Source organism: Zalophus californianus, chromosome 8 (genome assembly GCF_009762305.2).
Source record: "Zalophus californianus isolate mZalCal1 chromosome 8, mZalCal1.pri.v2, whole genome shotgun sequence".
NCBI lineage: Eukaryota > Metazoa > Chordata > Mammalia > Carnivora > Otariidae > Zalophus > Zalophus californianus.
In genome coordinates, this window is record NC_045602.1 from 78,842,725 (window position 1) to 78,864,692 (window position 21,968).

The 21,968-nt window shown below is 38.7% G+C and overlaps 1 protein-coding gene across 1 annotated transcript; it reads left to right on the forward strand.

Annotated features, from left to right (window-relative positions):
• Positions 1 to 106: 106 nt before the first annotated feature.
• On the forward strand, positions 107 to 21,072 carry C8H2orf15 (chromosome 8 C2orf15 homolog). Its single transcript, XM_035728752.1, has 3 exons — positions 107 to 395; positions 934 to 1,049; positions 18,248 to 21,072. Exon 3 carries the CDS (start codon positions 18,318 to 18,320, stop codon positions 18,591 to 18,593), a length of 276 nt encoding a protein of 91 aa, XP_035584645.1. The 5' UTR covers positions 107 to 395; positions 934 to 1,049; positions 18,248 to 18,317; the 3' UTR covers positions 18,594 to 21,072.
• The last annotated feature ends 896 nt before the right edge of the window (positions 21,073 to 21,968 follow it).

Here is a 21,968-nt window from a genome sequence, read left to right on the forward strand (position 1 = left end):
GTACGCCCACGCAGCGCTTAGACGTCCCACACGAGCGTCCCGTCTCCTAGTAACCAGCCGCTGCCCGCTTCTTCATCATTTAATTCTTACTCCCTGCCTGCGGCCGCCGCACCCACATAGAACACGCATGCGCAGGGCTGTATCTCCTCCTGCCTTCTTCCTTCGGCTCTAAAACACCTGCTGCTTCACTATTGCAGCTTTGTTGCAATTTTTTCCCCCTCGGGATACGGTACCGTTTTGGACCCAAGTTCAGTGGACTCGTTACTCCCTAGAGCTGCTTTTGGGCACTGGGAGGTTGTTGAGCTCTCCAGCCGTAGCCAGGAGCCGGTTTTCGGGGAGTCTCCTAGGTCGGGTTCTGCTGCTGCATCCTCTCGGAAGAGGGCAGTTCTGTTCGGGTAAGCGCCTGCAGGCTGCGGAGCCAGCGAACCCACGACCGGGTCAGCTCTGCATGATTCAGTCATGGTTGAATCGGGAAGTGGCAGACCTAGCAATGAAAAGGCACAGATTCCTGACTGGTATTCCTTCTCCACATGCCAGTTCTTCTCCGAGACCCCTTTCCAGAAAAACTGGTGATGGTTAACAAAAGAGGAAAGGGTATACTATCTCACTTGATATTTAATATTGTATCGATTGTTTGCCTGTTTAATACCATTTACATTTGTCTTCTCCCGAGTAGGCGCCTTCAGTCTTGGAACACTAATTTAACCAGGTGTAATATTTTTGGCCATCCAACTATGTTAAAATTAACCACATTACCTAAAAGTGGAGAAATGAGTTTTTAGTGAAAAAGAATGAGGACTGCATTACTCTGCCAAATTTTGGGAGCCCGGCTTGAAAAGAAATACTGTTTTTTAAACATTTCTTAATATTAAATTGTCTTAACACAAGGGCTTCTGAATTCTAATGGCTTTATCCGCTTGTCTTTTCCTACAGGTGAAATAGGTAACTAGATTTTTATAGCTGTTCTCTGATGATCTTGATTAAGTTTGCACCTCTATTTCAAAAGTAATTTCACATTTGAAGAGACTAACAATTCCTGTTTTTCCCGGGTGAGTACTCCTTCCCGCCCCCCCCCCCCCGCCCCGGTAATATATTATTGGCAGTCATAAACACATGTTAGAACAAATTTCTCCGTAGAAGTACATTTAATTATAAGTGCCATATGTTCTCCCCATCTCTGCTCTGATTTCACCATTATTTGTGCCATTACATCTCCTAGTTTGTAGCATTTTTTTTCAGCTATCATATATACTTTGTGGGTATAGCCTAGACACTAAAAAATTAACTTGAGTGTCCTTGTTCTTTTAAAGAATTCAGAGGTTTCAAGAGGTACATTTCCTCTGAAATATAATTATGCCTAACTGATAAAATAAGTTACAAAGAAACATGAACTGGAGCCTGCCTGGCTCAGTTGGTAGAGCATGTGACTCTTGCTTTTGGGGTGGTGAGTTCAAGCCCCACATTGGGTGTAGAACTTACTTAAAATTTTTTAATTAAAAATTTTTTTTAATTTTAAAATTAGGGGCACCTGGGTGGTTCAGTTGGTTAAGTGTCTGCCTTTAGCTCAGGTCATGATCTCAGGGTCCTAGGCCAGTGTCCAGCTCCCTGCTCAGCTGAGGGAACTGGAGGTATAGGGAAAAAAAGACCTTCCCCCTGTTCATCCTCTCTCTCTCACTCTCTCTCAAATAAATAAATAAAATGTTTAAAAAAGTACTTTCCTACCTTCCATATTAGTACTTCCCTTACGGAAAATGTAAGAAAAGCTTAAGCATTTATGTGCACCAACTAGATGTTACTGAAGATTCTTTGGAAAGACTGTAGGGAAAAGGACATTTTAAGTACAAACCAGGGCATGAAGATTTTCCTTTCTTTTCCTATCAAGGACTGTTGATTTTGTCCCCCAACCCAAGAAAGTGAATATTTTCTTCCCTCTGTGGAATTCCAGAGTGGTAAGCGCTCCATCCTGCCCCAACTAATCCTTTTATAGTACCTGTGCTCTCCTGCTGTTACACTCCTGTGTAATTGTAAGGTCTGGGTTTTCTGTTCCCTTAGTTTCCCCCATCATTTCACAAGCTTCACTATGAAAGTCTCTATTTTGAGGTGCCTGGGTAGCTCAGTCGGTTAAGCTTCTGCCTTTGGCTCAGGTCATGATCCCCAAGTTGGGCTCCCTGCATCAGGCTCCCTGCTCAGGGGAGAGCCTGCTTCTCCCTGTGCCCCTCACCCAACTTGTGCTCTCTCTCTCTCTCTCTCTCAAATAAATAAAATCTTAAAAAAAAAAAAAAAAAGAAAACCTCTATTTTGTCTTTTTTTCCCTATACCTCCTTGGTTCCCTAAGAAAAAAATTGGGGACTCCAATTGAACATATGTTAAGTTGCTTGATCTTGTTCCACAGCTAACTGGTGCTCTGTTCATTTTAATACATCTTTTGATATATCTTCAAGTTCGCTCTTCTTTCCTTTGGCAGTGTTAACCCCATCCACAGTATTTTTTATGTCAGATTGTTTTTTTCATCTCTGGAAGTTTAATTCTTTTTAATATCGTTCATTTCTAACTTCATCATGCTCATGCTTTGCTCTATCTTCTTGAAAATATGGAATATATTTAAAATAGCTGATGAAGTCCTTGTGTACTAATTCTATCACCTGTGTCCTTTCTGGGTTTGTTTCTATTAACTCATTTTTTTTTTCTCCTGCTTATGGGTTGTATTTTTCTGCTTGTTTTGCCTGGTTAATTTTTTTGGCTGTCAGACATTGCAGATTTTACATTGTTGGGTGCTGGAAGTTTTTGTTTTTGTTTTTGTTTTTCTTTAAATATATATAGGCTTCCTTCTGAGATGTAGTGATGTTACTTGGAAACAGTTGTATCATTTAGAGCTGCACTGTCCAAAATAGTAACCACTAGCTATATGTGGCATTTTGAATTTATATTAATAAAATTAGATAAAACCTAAATTATTAATATGAAATAAGATTATATATTAAATATTATATTAAATAAAATTAGATAAAACTTAAGATTTCATTTGCACTATGTACATTTCAAATTCCAAAGCCACATATGGCTAGTGGCTAGTATAGTGGACAATAGATAGAGAATATTTAAATCATTGAGGAAAGTTCTGTTGGACAGCAATGCTTTAGAAGCTTCCTTTTAAGCTTTGTTACATCCAAAATACTCTTTAGGGCTAATCTGGCCTCTTTCTGAAGCCAGTACCTTTCTGAGGACTCTGATCAATGTCCCGTGTGTTAGTTCTTTACACTCAGGCTGGTGGGAACTCCATTCCTGACCCTGTGGAAGCTCTGCAGACTATTCAGCCTTTTCCTTTTTGGTGGTTCTTTCTCAGGCCCCAGTAGTTTCCTTGCACATGTGTTTCCTGATTAGTACTCAGCCAAAGAATTGTGGGGAATCCTCTGCATATCTCTGGAGCACTTTCTCTCACTGCCCCTCTCTCCACAAGTTCTAGTGACTGTGGCTTCTACAGACTCTGAACTCCTGTCTTCTCAACTCATTGAAATAACCAGACACACTGTGGGTTCCCCCTCCTTGTGCAGAAGCCTGAAATCTCTAAGCAGTGAGCACTCATAGCACTCACCTCGTTTATTTCCTTTCTCTCAGGGATTACTCTCCTGCACAGCTTTTTGTCCATTATCTAAAAACCATGTGTTTTGTCTATTTTATAACAGTGGTTTGCAATTTAAAAATTGCTTCAGACTGAGGGAACTGTAAGTGCATGAGCCCTAAAGCATAAGAGGGGTTAGCACAGCATGTACTTAGGAACGGCAATGAGGTCATGGGGCAGAATGAGTGAGAGAGATAGGAGTTTGAGAGGACAGAATGTTAGCTGGTGTATCAGTCTCCTATTGCTGGTGTAATAATTTACCACAAACTTGGTGGCTTTAAGCAACGCAAATGTATTATCTTACAGTTCTGGAGGTTAGGAGTCCAAAATGGATCTCACTAGAGTAAAATCAAGATGTCAGCTGGGCTGTATTCCTTGTGGGGGCTCTCAGGGAGAATCCATTTTCTTGCCTTTCCAGCTCCTGCAGAATGCCTGCTTTGTACATCTCATGGTGTCCTTTTATCTTCAAAGCCAGCAATGGCCAGTCAGGTCCTTCCCACATTGCATCATTCTAACAGTGACATTCCCACCTCTCCTTCACTTATGCAGACCCTTGTGATTACATTGATAACCAATGATGAGAGCAGGATAATCTCCCCACCTCAAAGTCACTTGACTGGCAACCTTAATTCCATCTGCAACCTTAATTTCCCCTTGCCATGTGACATATTCACAGGTTTTGGGAATTAGGATGTGGACTTCTTTGGGGACCATTATTCTGCCTACCACAGCTGGAGACTCAATATGTAGACAATTTCACTTTCACTCTGACATGGAAGGTACCTAGAGCGGAGTGGTGAGCAGAGAGGATTGATGAAATCTAGCTTATGTTTTAAAAGGCTCATTCCAGATACAGTTTGAGGAAAATTCAATGGAAAGGGTTGGGCAAGAATAGAAACAGAAACAGGATTCATTGAAGGATTAGATGTGGAATATGAAATAGGAGCTAAAAATTACTCCACCAGTAATGCACAAAGTTTCCCATCATCCTATATTCTCCTTAATTCTCCATGTTATCCACCTTTCTAGTGTGCCATTCAGATGGTAGTAAACTTGCATTTCTCTGGTTCCTAGTAAGTTTGAACATCTCTTTATGTACTCATTATCTATTTGGGATTCTCCAATCTGTGAATTATGTCTTTACATCCTTTGCCCATTTTCCTATTGGATTTCCTTTTTTCTTGTTGATTTGTAGTTATTCTTACATTCTAGCTGCAAATCCCTTGTCTGCTTTATAGAGCACATCTTCCAATCTCCATCATTTTGTTCATAGTTTCTTTATTGAATAGAAGTTAATTGTGAGTAATCAGGTCCATCTGTTTTCTTCCTTATTCTCTAAGCCTTTTAGTTTTTATTCAAGAAATCCTTCTCCACCCACAGTGACAAATATATTGTCCTGCATTTTTAAAACTGCATTTATAGTTCTGTGATTCACATCTGGGTCTTTACTGCATTTGGAGTCCACTTTTGTTTGCATATAAAAAAGGGATCCTGCTTTATTTTCATCCCCATCATGAGCTGGTATTCACAGTACTATCCTACTAAACTTAGTCTGCTCTATCCCCTTTGTTGTATGGTGCCACTTTTACCATTTGTGAAGTTCTGGCACATGACTAGGTCCAAACTGGAACTCTGTCATGTTCTGTTGGTCCTTTGTTCCTGAACCTGTACTAAACTGTACATTTTTTTTACTTTCACTTTGTGGCATATCTAATGATAAGGCAAGTCTCCTGTTGTGTATGTCCAAATTTATTTAGTTTCTAATGGAACTTTATTCTTCCTTATGCATTCAAGATTTCTTCTTGAATGGCAATCTGAATGCCAGGCCAAAAAGGCCTCAAATAGACTTGTTCTCCCTTCATGTCCTCAAGATTCCAGACAAGTTAAGGTGAGACTCAAAGGGCCAAATCTACCCTATTGCATTTGGTTCCTCCTCAATCTCTCTATTAAACTGAAATTTAATGTGCTAGTTGAGAATTCTATATGTTACCATTATTTTACCATTGTTGATTTCAAATGCAGTATGTTGTTTTACAGAGTTTTGTTACTATGGTTGACCCTTCAACAATGCAGGGGTTGGGGGGCACCAACCCCCTGCCCATGCAGTCAAAAATCTGCATATATCTATCAACTCCCCCCAAACCAAACTATTAATAGCCTACTGCTGACTGGAAGCCTTACCAATAATATTAAAAATTTACACATATTTTGTATGTCATATGTATTATATACTGTATTCTTACGATAAACTAGAGAGGAGAAAAGGTTATTAAGAAAATCATAAGAGGAAAATACATTTACATTACTATGCCATATTTACTGAAAAAAAATTTGCATATAAGTGGATGCATGTAGTTCAATCCTGTGTTGTTCAAGGGTCAATTGTATATTATTTTTAGCTTTTTTCAACTTTGTATTCTGAAAAAATTTTAAACATACAGAAACTTAACAAGAATAATCCACTGAACAATTTTTTATCCTTTCCTACCTAGATTAACAATTGTTAACATTTTAAACATTTTATTTTCTCTTTATCTATTGCTAGGTAATTTGAAAGCAAGTTGTAGATATGATCCTTTACCCCTATTTCAGCATGTATCTCCTAAGAACAAGGACATTCAGTAATATAACCACAGTACAGTTACCACATTCAGGGCATTTCACATTAATGCAATATTATTATCTAATAAACCATCCATATTCATATTTTCCGATTGTCCAAGAAATGGCCCTTATAATACATTTCTCCTCCACCTCCCCAAATAAGGATCATTCATTGCATTTGGAAATCATGTCTCTTTCGTCTTCCTTAATCTGGAACAATTCTTCAGTTTCTCTTTGTCTTTCATACATTGACATTTTTGAGTAGAGGCTAATTTGTTTTAAGAATAGAATAAATTCAATTTTATTAATTTGAAGATAGTATTAGATATATATTTGATGAGAAAAAAATTCACCTTCAGTTTCCAAATCTAAGAAATAGGTATACCTACATTTTAGAATATCATCAGAGAGAGCTTTTAAAAATTTAGCTAAATTGTATTTGATTCCTAAAAAGCCATTTCCTAATTGTTACATTAACAACTTCTGAGTAACTAGTATGGTTAGGATACCACAACAGGCCCAGGACTCTTCTGTTATAAACACTGATAGTGTTATAAACACTAACCACACGTGGATAACAAAGTTTCAAGATGATGTCTTTAGAGATCTTCTGTCAATAAATGATTAGAGCTTGATGGGAATGAAATTCTAAATTCATAAAAGATACCACAGTACCTAAATATCAAAGAAATAATAATTTCCAAAAAAGTGATTAAGTGCTCTCATTCACAAGTCTGTTCCAGATCTCACATTACTGCTAAAGCATCTTCAGTACATCACTGTGTCTAACAAGCACTGGGCTTTCAGAAGTCCTCACTGTCTTCCTTGGCCAGGAAGCTGGTCCTTTCTGCCATCCTGGTCATTTCTGCTTATCAAGTTCTTTCAAAGCCCAACCCTGACCTATGCTCCCCTCCTTTCAGAACCTTTCCAAGCCCTCCCTCCATGTTGCACACTCATATCTCTTGACAGATTGGGTATCTGTACTAAGAGGTACTGTATCTTTATTGGACTTTTTTTTTTTTGTACTGTGGTAAAATATACAATTTACCATCTTAACCATTTTTAAGTGTACAGTCCAGTGTATTAAGTACATTCAGCGTGGTATAAAATCCTTTTAAGGGTGGTTTCCTCTTAGGGTGGGAGAACCCTGCCTGCCTTCCAGCTATCCTTCATCATTCCCCCAACCCTCTGAAGAGGTAACCCTAAGTGCTATTAAGGAAGAAGGGCAACAACTGATTGTAGCTACTTCCTGCTGGTCAGGGGTGTTGGATGGGGCAGCAGTCAGTGTTCCTCTCATCTCAGTCTATCAAGGGGTCCCCTGTAGATGTCTGGTTTGACCTCTATGTGAGGCTCCATTTGAACCACAATTTGGAGTTTGATGGCCATTATTCTGGAAGATATAAAGTGGGTTAGGGCATTTAGGAGGCAAGGCCCAAAGCACAATGCAAGACCGAGTACAACCAGGGGTCCAGCGAGAGATACAGGATGTTTTAGTGAACTCCCCACATACTCTGAGAGGGCAGGCGAAAGGAATGCAATAAGAATTATGATTTTGATGGGATATAGGGAAAGTAACATTTAAGAAGACTTTTCTGAGTCTAGTCGCTTCAAGACTAGTTTGAGGTCCTCTCTGGGTTCACAGAGGGATTTCAATTCCTTGTTGTTAGACCCCACTGGGGACTAGGGTTTGACTCCAAAATGGTGGATCCAGGTTTCAAATTTAGGCACTTTGACTGCTATTGGAGTGGCTAAAATCACTGTATGCAGGCCTTCCCAGATAGGCTCTAACAAGCACTTGGTAAATATCCCACTTGCTCTTGAGCTGGTCTCTGGGCCTGGGTTTGATCACCCAAGGTCATTCCCTTTAAAGCTGGGGCACTGAGCAAGGTCTTCTTGAGATTTTTTTAAAGGTTTTTCTGACTCTGGATCCCACATTAATAGATGGGTACTGGCTGTCTGGGTGTCCGGTTTTATAGTTTTAGATCTTACATTTAGGTCTTTGATAGATTTTTGAGTTAATTTTTGCATATGGTATTGGGTAAAGGTCAGTTTCATTCTTTGGCAGGTGGGTATCCAGTTTCCCCAGCACCTTTTGTTGAAAAAACTGTCCTTTTCTCCATCAAATGATCTAAGCACCTTTGTCAACAATCATTTGACCACATATCTGAGAGTATTTCTGGGCTCTCTCTTCTGTTACATTGGTCTGTATGTCTGCTTTTAGGCCAGTACCACACTATTTTGATTACTGTTGCCTTCTATTAAGTTTCGAAATCAGGAAGTGTGGGTCCTCCAGCTTTGTTCTTCTTTTTCAAGATTGTTTTGATTATTCATGATTCCATATGAATTTTCAGACGAATTTTTCTATTTCTGCAAAAAGCATCACTGGGATGTTGATAGGGATTGCATTGAGTGTATGGACATCTTACAATATTAGGTCTTCTAATCCATGAACATGGGATATGTTTTATTTATGTCTTCTTTAATTTCTTTCAGCAGTGTTTTGTAGTTTTCATCATACAAGTATTTTACCTTGGTTAATTCCTAAGTATTTTATTGTTCTATTTATGCTATTGTAGATGGATTTGTTTTCTTAATTTCCTTTGCAGATTATGCATTGTTAGGGCATAGAAATGCAACTTAAAATTTTTTTTATTTAAATTCAATTTAGTTAACATGGTAAATTATTAGTTTCAGTGGTAGAATTTAGTGATTCATCAGTTGCATATAACACCAAGTGCTTATTATATCAAGTGCCCTCCTTAATGCCCATCACCTAATTACCCCATCCCTCCACCCACCTCCCCTCCAGCAAATCTCAGTTTCTTTCCTATAGTTAAGAGTCTCTTATGGTTTGCCTCCCTGTTTTTATATTATTTTATTTTTCCTTCCCTTCCCCATGTTCATGTTTTGTTTCTTAAATTCCACATATGAGTAAAATCATGAGATATTTGTCTTTCTCTGATTGGCTTATTTCACTTAGCATAATACCCTCTAGTTCCGTCCATGTTATTGCAATTGGCAAGATTTCTTTTTTTTTTTAAGATTTTATTTATTTATTTAACAGAGAGAGCAAAAGAGCACAAGCAGGGGGAGCAGCAGAGGGAGAGGAAGAAGCAGGCCCCCTTCCGAGCAGGGAGACTGATGCGGGACTCGATCCCAGGACCCTGGGATCATGACCTGAGCCGAAGGCAGATGCTTACCATCTGAGCCACGCAGGCGCCAAAGATTTCATTTTTTGATGGCTGAGTAATATTCCATTGCGCATATACACACACACATGCACGCATGCACACCACATTTTCTTTATCCATTCATATGTTGATGGACATCTGGGATTTTTCCATATTTTGGCTATTGTGGACATTGCTGCTACAAACATTGGGGTGCAGGTGCCCTTTCAAATCACTATGTTTGTATCCTTCAGATAAATACCTAGTAGTGCAGTTGCTGGGTCATAGGGTAGCTCTATTTTTAACTTTTTGAGGAACCTCCATACTGTTTCTGGAGTGGCTGCACCAGTTTGCATTCCAACCAACAGTGTAAGAGGGTTCCCCTTTCTTCGCATCCTTCCCAACATCTGTTGTTTCCTGAGTTGTTCATTTTTTTAGCCATTCTGACAGGTGTGCGGTGGTATCTCATTGTGGTTTTGATTTGTATTTCCCTGATGCTGAGTGATGTTGAGCATTTTTTCATGTCTCCATTAGCCATTTGTATGTCTTCTTTGGAGAAATATCTGTTCATGTCTTCTGCCCATTTCTTGACAGAATTTTTTTGGTTTTTTCGTGTTGAGTTTGATAAGTTCTTTATAGATTTTGGACACTAGCCCTTTATCTGATATGTCATTTGTGAATATCTTCTCCCATTCCGTAGGTTGCCTTTTAGTTTTGTTGATTGCTTCCTTTGTTGTGCAAAAGCTTTTTATCCTGATGAAGTTCCAGTAGTTGATTTTTGCCCTTGCTTCACTTGCCTTTGGCAATGTTTCTAGGAAGAAGTTGCTGTGGCTGAGGTCAAAGAGGTTGCTGCCTGGGTTCTCCTCTGGGATTTTGATGGATCCCTGTCTCACATTTAGGTCTTTCATGCATTTTGAGTGTATTTTTGTGTATGGTGTAAGAAAGTGGTCCAATTTCATTCTGCATGTGGCTGTCCAATTATTCCAACACCATTTGTTGAAGAGTCTGTCATTTTTCCATTGGATATTCTTTCCTGCTTTGTCAAAAATTACTTGACTGTAGAGTTCAGGGTCCATTTCTGGGCTTCCTATTCTGTTCCATTCATCTATGTGTCTGTTTTTGTGCCAGTATCAACTGTCTTGGTGATTACAGCTTCGTAATAGAGCTTAAAGTCCAGAATTGTGATGCTCTAGCTTTGTTCTTTTCCCTTCCTTCCTTCCTTCCTTCCTTCCTAGATTTATTTATTTACTTGAGAGAGAGAGTGCAGAGGGAAGGGGAGAGAAAGAATCCTCAAACTGACTTCCCACAAGTGTGGAGCCCATCGCAGGGCTTGATCCCAGGACCCTGAGATCATGACTTGAGCCAAAATCAAGAGTCAGATACTTAACTGAGCCGCCCAGGCACCGTAGTTTTCTTTTTCAACGTTACTTTGTCTTTTTGGGGTCTTTTCTGTTTCCATACAAATTTTAGGATTATTTGTTCCATTTCTTTGAAAAAAGTTGATGGTATTTTAATAGGGATTACATTAAATGTGTAGTGTGCTCTAGGTAGCATAGACATTTTCACAATATTTGTGCTTCCAATCCATGAGCATGGAATGTTTTTCCATTTCTTTGTGTCTTCCTCAATATCTTTCATGAGTATTCTATAGTTTTCAGAGTATAGATCTTTTAACACTTTGGTTAGGTTTATTCCGGGGTATCTTATGATTTTTGGTGCAGTTGTGAGTAGGATCAATTCCTTGATTTCGCTTTCTGCTACTTTATTGTTAGTGTATAGAAATGCAACAAATTTCTGTGCATTGATTTTATATACTATGACTTTGTTGAATTCCTGTATTAGTTCTAGCAATTTTTTGGTGGAGTCTTTTGGGTTTTCCACATAGAGTATCATGTCATATGCTAAGAGTGAAAGTTTGACTTCTTCTTTGCCGATTTGGATGCCTTTTATTTCTTCTTCTTGCCTGATTGCTGAGGCTAGCACTTCCAGTATTATGTTGAACAACAATGGTGAGAGTGGATATCCCTGTCATGTTCCTGACCTTAGGGGAAAAGCTCTCAGTATTTCCCCACTGAGAATGTTATTTTCTGTGGGTTTTTCATGTATGCCTTTTATGATATTGAGGTATGTTCCCTCTATCCCTACACAGTGGAGAGTTTTTATCAGGAAAGGATGCTGTATTTTGTCAAATGCTTTTTCTGCATCTAATGAGAGGACCATACAGTTCTCATCCTTTCTTTTATTAATGTGGTGCATCACATTGACTGATTTGCAGATGTTGAACCACTCCTGTAGCCCAGGAATAAATCCCACTTGATCATGGTGAATAATCCTTTTAATATAGTGTTGGATCCTATTAGCTAGTATCTTGGTAAGAATTTTTGCATCCATGTTCATCAGAGATAGTGGTCTGTAATTCTCCTTTTTGATGGGGTCTTTGCCTGGTTTTGGGATCAAGGTAATGCTGGCCTCATAGAGTTTGGAAGTTTTCCTTCCATTTCTATTTTTTGAAACAGCTTCAGAAGACTAGGTATTAATTCTTCTTTAAATGTTTGGTAGAATTCCCCTGGGAAGCCATCCAGCCCAGGACTCTTGTTTGTTGGGAGATTTCTGATTACTGATTCAACTTCTTTGTTGATTATGGATCTGTTCAGGTTTTCTATTTCTTCCTGTTTTAGTTTTGGTAGTTTATATGTTTCTAGGAATTTAGCCATTTCTTCCAAATTGCCTAATTTATTGGTATATAATTGCTCATACTATTCTCTTATAATTGTATTTCTTTGGTGTTGGTTGTGATCTCTCCTCTTTCATTCATGATTTTATTTATTTGGGTCCTTTCTCTTTTCTTTTTAAGTCTGTCCAGGGGTTTATCAATCTTGTTAATTCTTTCAAAGAACCAGCTCCTTGTTTTGTTGATCTGTTTTACTATTTCTTTGATTTCTATTATCATTGATTTCTGCTCTAATCTTTATTATTTCCCTTCTTCTGCTGAATTTAGGCTTTATTTGCTGGTTTTTTTCTAGCTTCTTTAGGTGTAAGTTTAGTTTGTGTGTTTGAGTCCTTTTTGCTTCTTGAGGAAGGCATGTATTGTTATATAGTTCCCTCCTAGGACCACCTTTGCTGCCTCCCAAAGGTTTTGAACTGTCATGTCTTCATTTTCATTTGCTTCCATGTATTTTTTTTTTTTTAATTCTTCTTTAATTTCCTGGTTGACCCATTCACGCTTTAGCAGGATGTTCTTTAACCTTCATGGATTTGTGGTCCTTCCAAATTTCTTATTGTGGTCTGTGGTCTGACTTCAAGTTTCATAGCTTTGTGGTCTGAAAATATGCATGGTATGATCTCAGTCTTTTTGTATTGGTTGAATCCTGATTTGTGACCCAGTATGTTATCTGTCCTGGAGAATGTTCCATGTGCACTCGAGAAGAATGTGTATTCTGCTGCTTTAGGATGAAATGCTCTGGATCTATTTGTGAAGTCCATCTGGTCTAGTGTATCATTCAAAGCCCTTGTTTCCTTGTTGATTTCCTGCTTAGATGATCTGTCCATTGTATCAAGTGGGGTGTTAAAGTCCCCTACTATTGTATTATAAATGAGTTTCTTTAATATTGTCATTAATTGATTTATACATTTGGCTGCTCCCTACTTAGGGGCCTAAATATTTACAACTGTTACATCTTCTTGTTGGATGGACCCTTTTGTTATGATATAGTGTCTCTCTTCATCTCTTATTATAGTCTTTGGCTTAAAATCTAGTTGTCCGAAATAAGGATGGCTATTCAACCTTTCTTTTGATGTTCATTAACATGGTAAATGGTTCTCCACCCCCTCACTTTCCATCTGGAGGTGTCTTTGGGTCTAAAATGAGTCACCTGTAAGCAGTATATCAATGGGTCTTGTTTTTTTACCCATTCTGAGACCTATGTCTTTTGATAGGAGCATTTAGCCCATTTATATTCAGAGTAATTATTGAAAGATGAATTTAGTGCCATTGTATTACCTGTAAAGTCTCTGTTCCTGCAGATTGTCTCTTTTCCTTGTTTGTCTTTGTTACTTTTGGGCTCTCTCTCTGTTCAAAGGGTCCTCTTTAATATTTCTTACAGAGCTGGTTTAGTGTTCACATATTCCTTTAGTTTTTTTGTTTTGGTTTGGTTTTTGGTTTTTGCTTGTTTGTTTTTGTTTTTGTTTTTGTTTTTGTCTTGGTAACTATCTACATCTGTCATTTCCTGACTTGTTAATTTTAGCCATTCTGACTGGTGTGAGGTGATATCTCATTGAGGTTTTGATTTGGATTTCCCTGATGCCAAGTGATGTTGAGCACTTTTTCATGTGTTTGTTGGCCATTTGGATGTCTTCTTTGCAGAAATGTCTGTTCATATCTTCTGCCCATTTCTTGATTGGATTATTTGTTCTTTGGGTGTTGAGTTTGATAAGTTCTTTATAGATCTTGGATACTAGCCCTTTATCTGTAGTGTCATTTGCAGATATCTTCTCCCATTCTGTCAGTTGTCTTTTGGTTTTGTTGACTGTTTCCCTTGCTGTGCAAAAGCTTTTTATCCTGATGAAGTCCCAATAGTTCCTTTTTGCCCTTGCTTCCCTTGCCTTTGGCGATGTTTCTAGGAAGAAGTTGCTGCGGCTGAGGTCGAAGAGGTTGCTCCTGTGTTCTCCTTTAGGATTTTAATGGACTCCTGTCTCACATTTAGGTCTTTCAACCGTTTTGAGTCTATTTTTGTGTGTGGTGTAAGGAAATGTCCAGTTTCATTCTTCTGCATGTGGCTGTCCAATTTTCCCAACACCATTTGCTGAAGAGACTGTCTTTTTATCATTGGACATTCTTTCCTGCTTTGTCAAAGATTAGTTGACCATAGAGTTGAGGGTCCATTTCTGGGCGCTCTATTCTGTTCCATTGATCTGTGTGTCTGTTTTTGTGCCAGTACCATACTGTCTTGAGGATTACAGCTTTGTAACAGAGCTTTAAGTCTGGAATTGTGATGCCACCAGCTTTGCTTTTCTTTTTCAGCATTCTTCTGGCTCTTCGGGGTCTTTTCTGGTTCCATGATCATGGAACGTTTTTCCATTTCTTTGTGTCTTCCTCAATTTCTTTCATGAGTATTTTATAGTTTTCTGAGTACAGATTCTTTGCCTCTTTGGTTAGATTTATTCCTAGGTATCTTATGGTTTTGCATGCAATTGTAAATGGAATCGACTCCTTAATTTCTCTTTCTTCTGTCTTGTTGGTGTATAGGAATGCCACTGATTTCTGTGCATTGATTTTATATCCTGCCACTTTACTGAATTCCTGTATGAGTTCTAGCAGTTTTGGGGTGGCATCTTTTGGGTTTTCCACATTAAGTATCCTATCATCTGCAAAGAGTGAGAGTTTGACTTCTTCTTTGCTGATTTGGATGCCTTTTATTTCTTGCTGGAGTTCTGCCATTCTCATTGATCGGTAAACTTGGTCTTGGCTGGCTGTTCTTGCTGATCTTCTGGGGAGGGGCCTGTTTAGTGATGCTCAGATGACATTGCCTGAGGCAGAATTGCATCGCCCTTTCCAGGGGCTGGGCTAAGTAATCTGCTCCGGTTTGCTCTCGGGAGCTTTTGTTCCCTGCAAGCTTTCCGTACAGCTTTGGAGGACAAGTGTGAAATTGGCAGCCTCCCAATCTCTGGCCCCGGAGGAGCCGAGAGCTCGGGGTGCCACTCCTCAGTGAGCCCCCAGAGGAAAGCAGTCAGTCACTCTCATCTCCCCAGGCTCCAGCCGCATTCCATGCTCACCTGGCCTGTGACCAAGCGTTTCTATCTCTGGCACCCGACCCGGTGTGGAGTCTCCAAACCCAGCAGAGTCCTGCAGTGCACTCCCGCGCCGCTCCTCCCAGGGGAGGAAGGGGAGTCTCCCTGGATCTGCCACTTATTGGGTACCTGCTGGAAGAACAGTGGCCCGACTATGCCGCGGATCACGATTTATGGCAACCCCGAGCTGAGAACCTGCTCCTCGGCTCTGTCTTTGCAGCCAGCTTCCCCGCTCCGATACCTGGGAGCTCTGCCGCACTCAGGCACCCCCGGTCTCTCTCTGACCCTGAGGGTCCTGAGACCACGCTGTCCCGTGAGGGTCCCACCCCCAGCTTAGCCACTGGAGCAACGTCCCTCAGCGGAGCTGACTTCTAAAAGTTCCGATTTTGCGCTCTGCTGCTCTATCACTTGCCAGTAGTGGCTGACAGAGGCCACGCCCCCCCCACCCCCCCCCGCCGCCGTCTGTCCTCCCGAATATTGCCTCAGATTCACTTCTCCGCACATCCTACCCTCCAGAAAGTGGTTGCTTTTCTGTTCAGAGTTGCTGCTGTTCTTTTCTTCCATCTCCTGTTGAGTTCAGAGGTGTTCAGAATGGCTTGATCCCTGTCCAGCTGAATTCCTGGGACCAGAGGAAATCCAGGTCTCCTACTCCTCCACCATCTTGCTCCTCCCTCAATTGTGTGATTTTTTTCCTTCATTCTTCAATGTGGCATATTGATCAGTTTTCATATATTGGTCCTTTCTTGCATTCTAGGAGTAAACCCACTTGTTCAGGGTGTATCTTTTAATACTTTGCAGAATTCAGTTTGTTAGTATTCTGTTGAGGATTTTTATATTAATGTGCATTAGGAATATTGGTCTACAGGTTTGTTTGTTTTATTTTTTTTCTTGTAGTGTCTTGACCTGGCTTTTGTGTTAAGGTAATGCTAGCCTCACAAAATGAGTTAGGAAGTATTCCCTCCTTTTCAATTTTTGGAAAAGTTTGAGAAATATTAATTCTTTAAATGTCTGGTAGAATTCACCTGTGATGCCATCTGGTCCTGGGCTTTTCTTTGTCAAGAGTTTTTTGATTACTGATTCAATCTCCTTACTAGTCATTGGTCTATTCAGATTTTGTTTCTTCATGACAGTCTTGGTAGGTTTTGTGTTTCTGGAATTTGTCCATTTCAGCTAGAATATCCAGTTTGTTGGCATACAACTTTTTATAGCACTCTCATTTTTTTTAAAGGTTTTATTTATTTATTTATTTATTTGAGGGAGAGAGAGAGCGAGAGAAACAGCATGAGAGGGGAGAGGGTCAGAGGGAGAAGCAGGCTCCCCGCTGAGCCGGGAGCCCGATGTGGGACTTGATCCCAGAACTCCGGGATCATGACCTGAGCCAAAGGCAGTCACTTAACCAACTGAGCCACCCAGGCACCCTAGAGCACTCTCTTATAAATCCTTTTTTATTTCTGTAGAATCAGTAGTAATGCTTCACTTTCATTTCTGATTTTAATAATTTGAGTCTCCTCTCTTTTTTTCTTAGTCCATCTAGCTAAAGTTTGGTCAATCTTTGTTGTTCTTTTTAAAGAATCGCTTTTGGTTTCATTGCTTTTTCTGTTGTTTTTCTATTTTCAGTTTTATTCATCTCTGCTCTAATCTTTGTTTCCTTTCTTCTGCTAATTATGAGTATAGTTTGTTCTTCTTTTTTTAGTTCCTTAAGTTACAAAGTTAGGTTGATGATTTGAGATCTGTCTTGTCTTGTTAATGTGTTTTTTTTTTAAAGATTTTATTTATTTATTTGAGAGAGAGAGAATGAGAGATAGAGAGCACGAGAGGGAAGAGGTTCAGAGGGAGAAGCAGACTCCCCGCTGAGCAGGGAGCCCGATGTGGGACTCGATCCCGGGACTCCAGGATCATGACCTGAGCCGAAGGCAGTCGCTTAACCAACTGAGCCACCCAGGCGCCCTTGTTAATGTGTTTTTAACTATAAATTTCCTCCTTAGCACTGATTTAGCTGTATCCCATAGGTTTTGATACGCTATAACTTTGTTCAAATTCATCTCTAAGTATTTTCTAATTTCCCTTCTGATTTCTTTGGTCCGTTGGTTATTAAAGATTGTGTTAATTCCCATAGAATTGTGAATTTTCCTGTTTTACTTCTGTTATTGATTTCTACCTTCATTCTGTTGCGGTCAGAGAGGGTACCTTGTATGATATCCATCTTTTAAAATCAGCTGAGACTTGGGATGCCTTGATTTCGGCTCAGGTCATGATCTTAGGGTCCTGGGATCAAGCCCGGCATCAGGCTCCATGCTCAGTGGGGAGTTTGCTTGAGGATTCTCTCACTTCCTCCCCCCCCAGCACACTCGCTCTATCTCTGTCTCTCTCTCAAAATATAAATTTTTAAAATAAAAAAATAAATTGAGACTTAATCTGTGGCCTAACATACAGTCTATCCTGGAAAATGTCCCATGTGCACTGGAGAATGTGTATGCTGTTGTTGGGTAGAGTGTTCTGTAAATGTTAAATCTAGTTGATTTAATTTATTAAGTTCTCTATTTCCTTACTTATCTTCTATCTAGTTGTTCTATCCATTATTGAGAGTGGAATATTGAAGTCTCCAACTATTATTATAGAACTGTATGTTTCTCCCTTCAATTCTCTATTTGCTTTGTATATTTTGATGGTGTGTTAGTAGGTGGATAAATGTGTACAGTTGTTTGGGCATCTATTTTTGGCAGAACATCTAGCAGAATGTTTGGCCTTCAGTAATTATTGCTTTAATCCATTAATAATTTATTAAAAGTTTTTGATAGCAAAAATGATAAAGGCCTAAGTAGAGAAGTTCTATTATTTTCTGAAAGGTGATATAAAGCATAAAATCTGGTAAATTCCTTTTTTAAAAGACTTTCAGAGAATCTGTAGAACCTGCAAACCCTCCCACAAAGAAAATGTGAACAGAGATGGAAGGCAATTTTACTTTGTATTTGTGGCATCACCACCATGATGTTTCATGAAAACAAGCATTGCTATTAGGTTAGTTGAAATTCCCACTGTATTCACTTGTTATTATTTCTTTTCCAAGCAATCAAGTTGAAGAAACATTCCCACTACTTAAAGAGGTACCTGCAAAGTATATTTATTCAACCATCCCAATGGGATTTTCCCTTAGTAAATCTGCTACTCAGGTATCTGCTATGCATATGGATTCAAAAGTGGATGATCATTTGATGCGAGGGACTGAGAAAAGCAAGTTGGAACCAGTGACTCAATTATTTCAAAACACCAAGAAAATAAGATTAGAAGACACAAACGAAGAACACTTTACAAGAAGTAAAGAGATTGGCTCAGGATCTCTTTCAGAGAAAACCTTGGGTTCTGTGGTATATGTTAAAGAAAATGATGGAATGGAAATGACAGATGTGGAATGAAGTTATTTGTACATACTGCCAAAGAAACCAGAATTTGCTTTTGACTAAGAGAGCATGTTGAATGAGAACTTAACCTTATCAGAAAAATCTAACAAAATGAAGGTAGACAATTGCTTATTTTTCACTACTTATGAATCACATTAGACTTCACTTTTTTGATACGTATTCAAAAAAGTTAATGTTTTAGGGGGAAAAAACTTTCCAAAATTCAAAGCAAAATTTTCTGGTATTCTATCCTTGTCAAAAATCAGAATTTTTGAATAACAGTATTTAAATGGTACCAAAATATTTTAATTGTAATGTATTTCTTTAACAAGTGATCAAAAAACAGTGCCCAAACAATTTGACATCTGTATTTCACACTATGTGTGGTATACCAATTTTGTAAGATTTATAGTTTGGAATTTTGCTTTAGGGTATTTTATCTTCCTGCATTTTTGCATTTCTGTTCTGTAAAAGATCACTTCAGGTAAACTCTACAAAAGACCAGTAAATTACGTACCTTGAGAAGCATTTCACATTTTAAATCCTTTTAAAACTGTTTTCCCCCACAATGAATTCATTTCAAAATTACAAAATAGTTACTTCCAAGTATAATAGTTTATCTTATAGATACTACCATTTTATACTAATATTTAATATAAAAAAGCAGCCTATTGTTAAAAAAAAATTCTTGTTTTATATATATCAGTTTGCCGTTCTTACTGAAATGTCTAGTAGTTTGAGACAGCAGTATTGTCCCAGGTATTGAGAGATGAAATTGAAATCATTTTGTGTCTGGACATATAGTGACCTGTAACTATATTATGTATGTTTTGAACATTTTCCTCTACTTTAATATTTATTGGCTATTTCTAATGCCCAATTGTGAGTAATCTCCATAATATTCATAAAAACAAAGATGAAAAGGCATCTTCTTTTAGGGGAAGCAATATTTTATAAAACAAAAAAATACAAATGTGATATATTTGTAGGGAATATTGAGCTTAGAGCTAAATAAAATTGTTGAATGGGACATAAGCTAGTAGGATGATGCTTTTTATCATTTACAGAACATAATTCTTTGGGAGAGAAAAAAACTCAAGTCTTTCATTTGTTCACCTAACCTGGCACTGTGCTTGTTGCTGGGGATATAGTGGTCAATAAAATAGCCACTGCCATCATAGTGTTTACTGTTTGTCTGCCAGGGAAGATAGAACATCAGACAGTAATTATGTAAGATACAAATTATGATGTGCCGTGAAGAAAAAGTAAAATGTCCAGAAGGACAGGACACATAACACATAAACCTGATTTTTAATTGTGGAACTAGGAAGTTTTCCCTAAGGTCATGTCATTTATAGCTTTTGCAGTGACATAGTTGTCCAAGTAAGATGATGGTAATGGTCAATGTCTTGAGAAGGGGGTAGAGTCCTGGTGAAGGTTAGCAGGACAGAATGATGGTTTGAAAGTGAGAAGTAAGGAAAAAGAAAGGAACTCCAGCTAAAAAGGCTATTGCACAGAGGTTCTCTGGGGGAAAAGACTGAACTCAGGAGCATGGTTTTGGCACATAACCCAGTTTCCAAGGCAAGTAGACAGTTATATGTATGTAATTAAAAAATTTTGAAGTAGTATACAGAAATGGTATTGAAAGCCTTGGGAATGAATGAGATTGCTGAAGGTGAATGTATAGTGTGAGCTAAAGTCTTGAGGAACTCAAACATTTAGGAGCTGGTCAGCATGGGGGAGCTAGCAAAGGGAACTGAGGAGTTGGCAGTGAGATAGTAAAAAACTAAGACAAGGTAATGTTAAGACTGCCCACAGTAGTTGTTATGGTGGAGGTAGTCAACTGAAAGGTCAGACAAGGATGGAAAGGTCCATTGGATCTAGCAATATGAAATGTCACAGTAACCTTAGCAAAAACCACTTTCCTTTTTTTTTTTTTTTTTAACAGGGGCTTGGCTCAGATATTTACATCCTTGTTTTTCATCTCCCTGAATGTCAAACAGAACATTTGATAGTCATGTTGGATGTTGAATTTGAGATGATCTTTCATTGTGCATGATGCCTCCTGCATTGCAGGTTGTGAAATACAGTAGCACACTCCAGTCACTGAGACTATAAAAAATGCAAACATTTATTACCCTCACTGAGAACCATTGCTGCCAAGACAACAGAAAATTGGAATCCCCAAATCCAATCTAAGCCATAATTTTAGCAGCCCACTCAAGAAGGGAAATCCAAAAAGACTTCCTGGAAGAAGGTGGAATGGAACAAGCTTAATAAGGACAATATCCTCACTTAGATGTTTTGGGAGAATTCTATAAGTGGTATCTTAAAGGGACTACTTTTCAGAGTTCTGTTGTTTCTAATAAGAGCAAATTCCCCATATAAAAAGGTGTAGTTCAGCAGAAATAAGGATGTTAGGAGACTTTAAATCCAACATATCCATAAAATAAGGTATCTAAACCTATTATACATGCATTGGTGTTGTCATGGATGCTAATAATAAAAGCTTTCATTTATTGAGCTAGTGTGTGACTATCTTAATTGGGACTCCCTAGAAGCTGCCTGAGACAGGGATTCAGGTGCACATGATTTTTAAGAGTGTACTCTTTAGGAAAAGGGAGTGAAGGAAGCAAGATAGAGAAACAAGAGGAGTCAGCTAAGGATGAGAGCTCAAATAAATTCTTGGTCTGATCCACAGGGTGCCCTGGAAGGATCAGATAGCACAGTTGTCCCATTACTCACTTTGAGGCAAAGGGGGGGATTATTGTACCCCCTATCAGTCTGGCCTTGGTTGCCACCAGAAAGCCGAAGAGGGAGCTGGAGGAGCACGGAGGTAGCATGAATCACTCAGGTGTTTCTGGGCACAACAGCTCCTAGCTCACAGCAGCTGAAAACAGATGCATGGACTAAGGGGTAAAGGGAACATGGGTAGGGCACTAACAGTCTTTATTACAGTGTCAGACACCTAACATATATTATTTTCCTTTTATTTTGAAACAAGGTCAAATTTACAGAAAAGTTGCTAGTACAAAGGCCCTTCCCTCTCCCCACAACCATTTGAGAATAGCTGAACTCATTCATCAGCCCTGAACACTTTAATGATTTAAAGAATTTTATTTATTCTTTTTTTCTATTTTTAACGGAAATATAATTGACATAGGACACTGTATTAGTTTTAGGTGTACAACATAATGATTTTATATATGTAGACACTGCAAAACAACACAATAAGTTAACATCCATCACCACACAGTTACAATTTTTTTCTGTGATGAGAATTTTTAGATCTACTCTCAGCACCTTTTAAATATATAAGACAATATTGTTTTTTTAAATGTCTTTTTTTTTTAAGATTTTATTTATTTGACAGAAAGACACAGCGAGAAA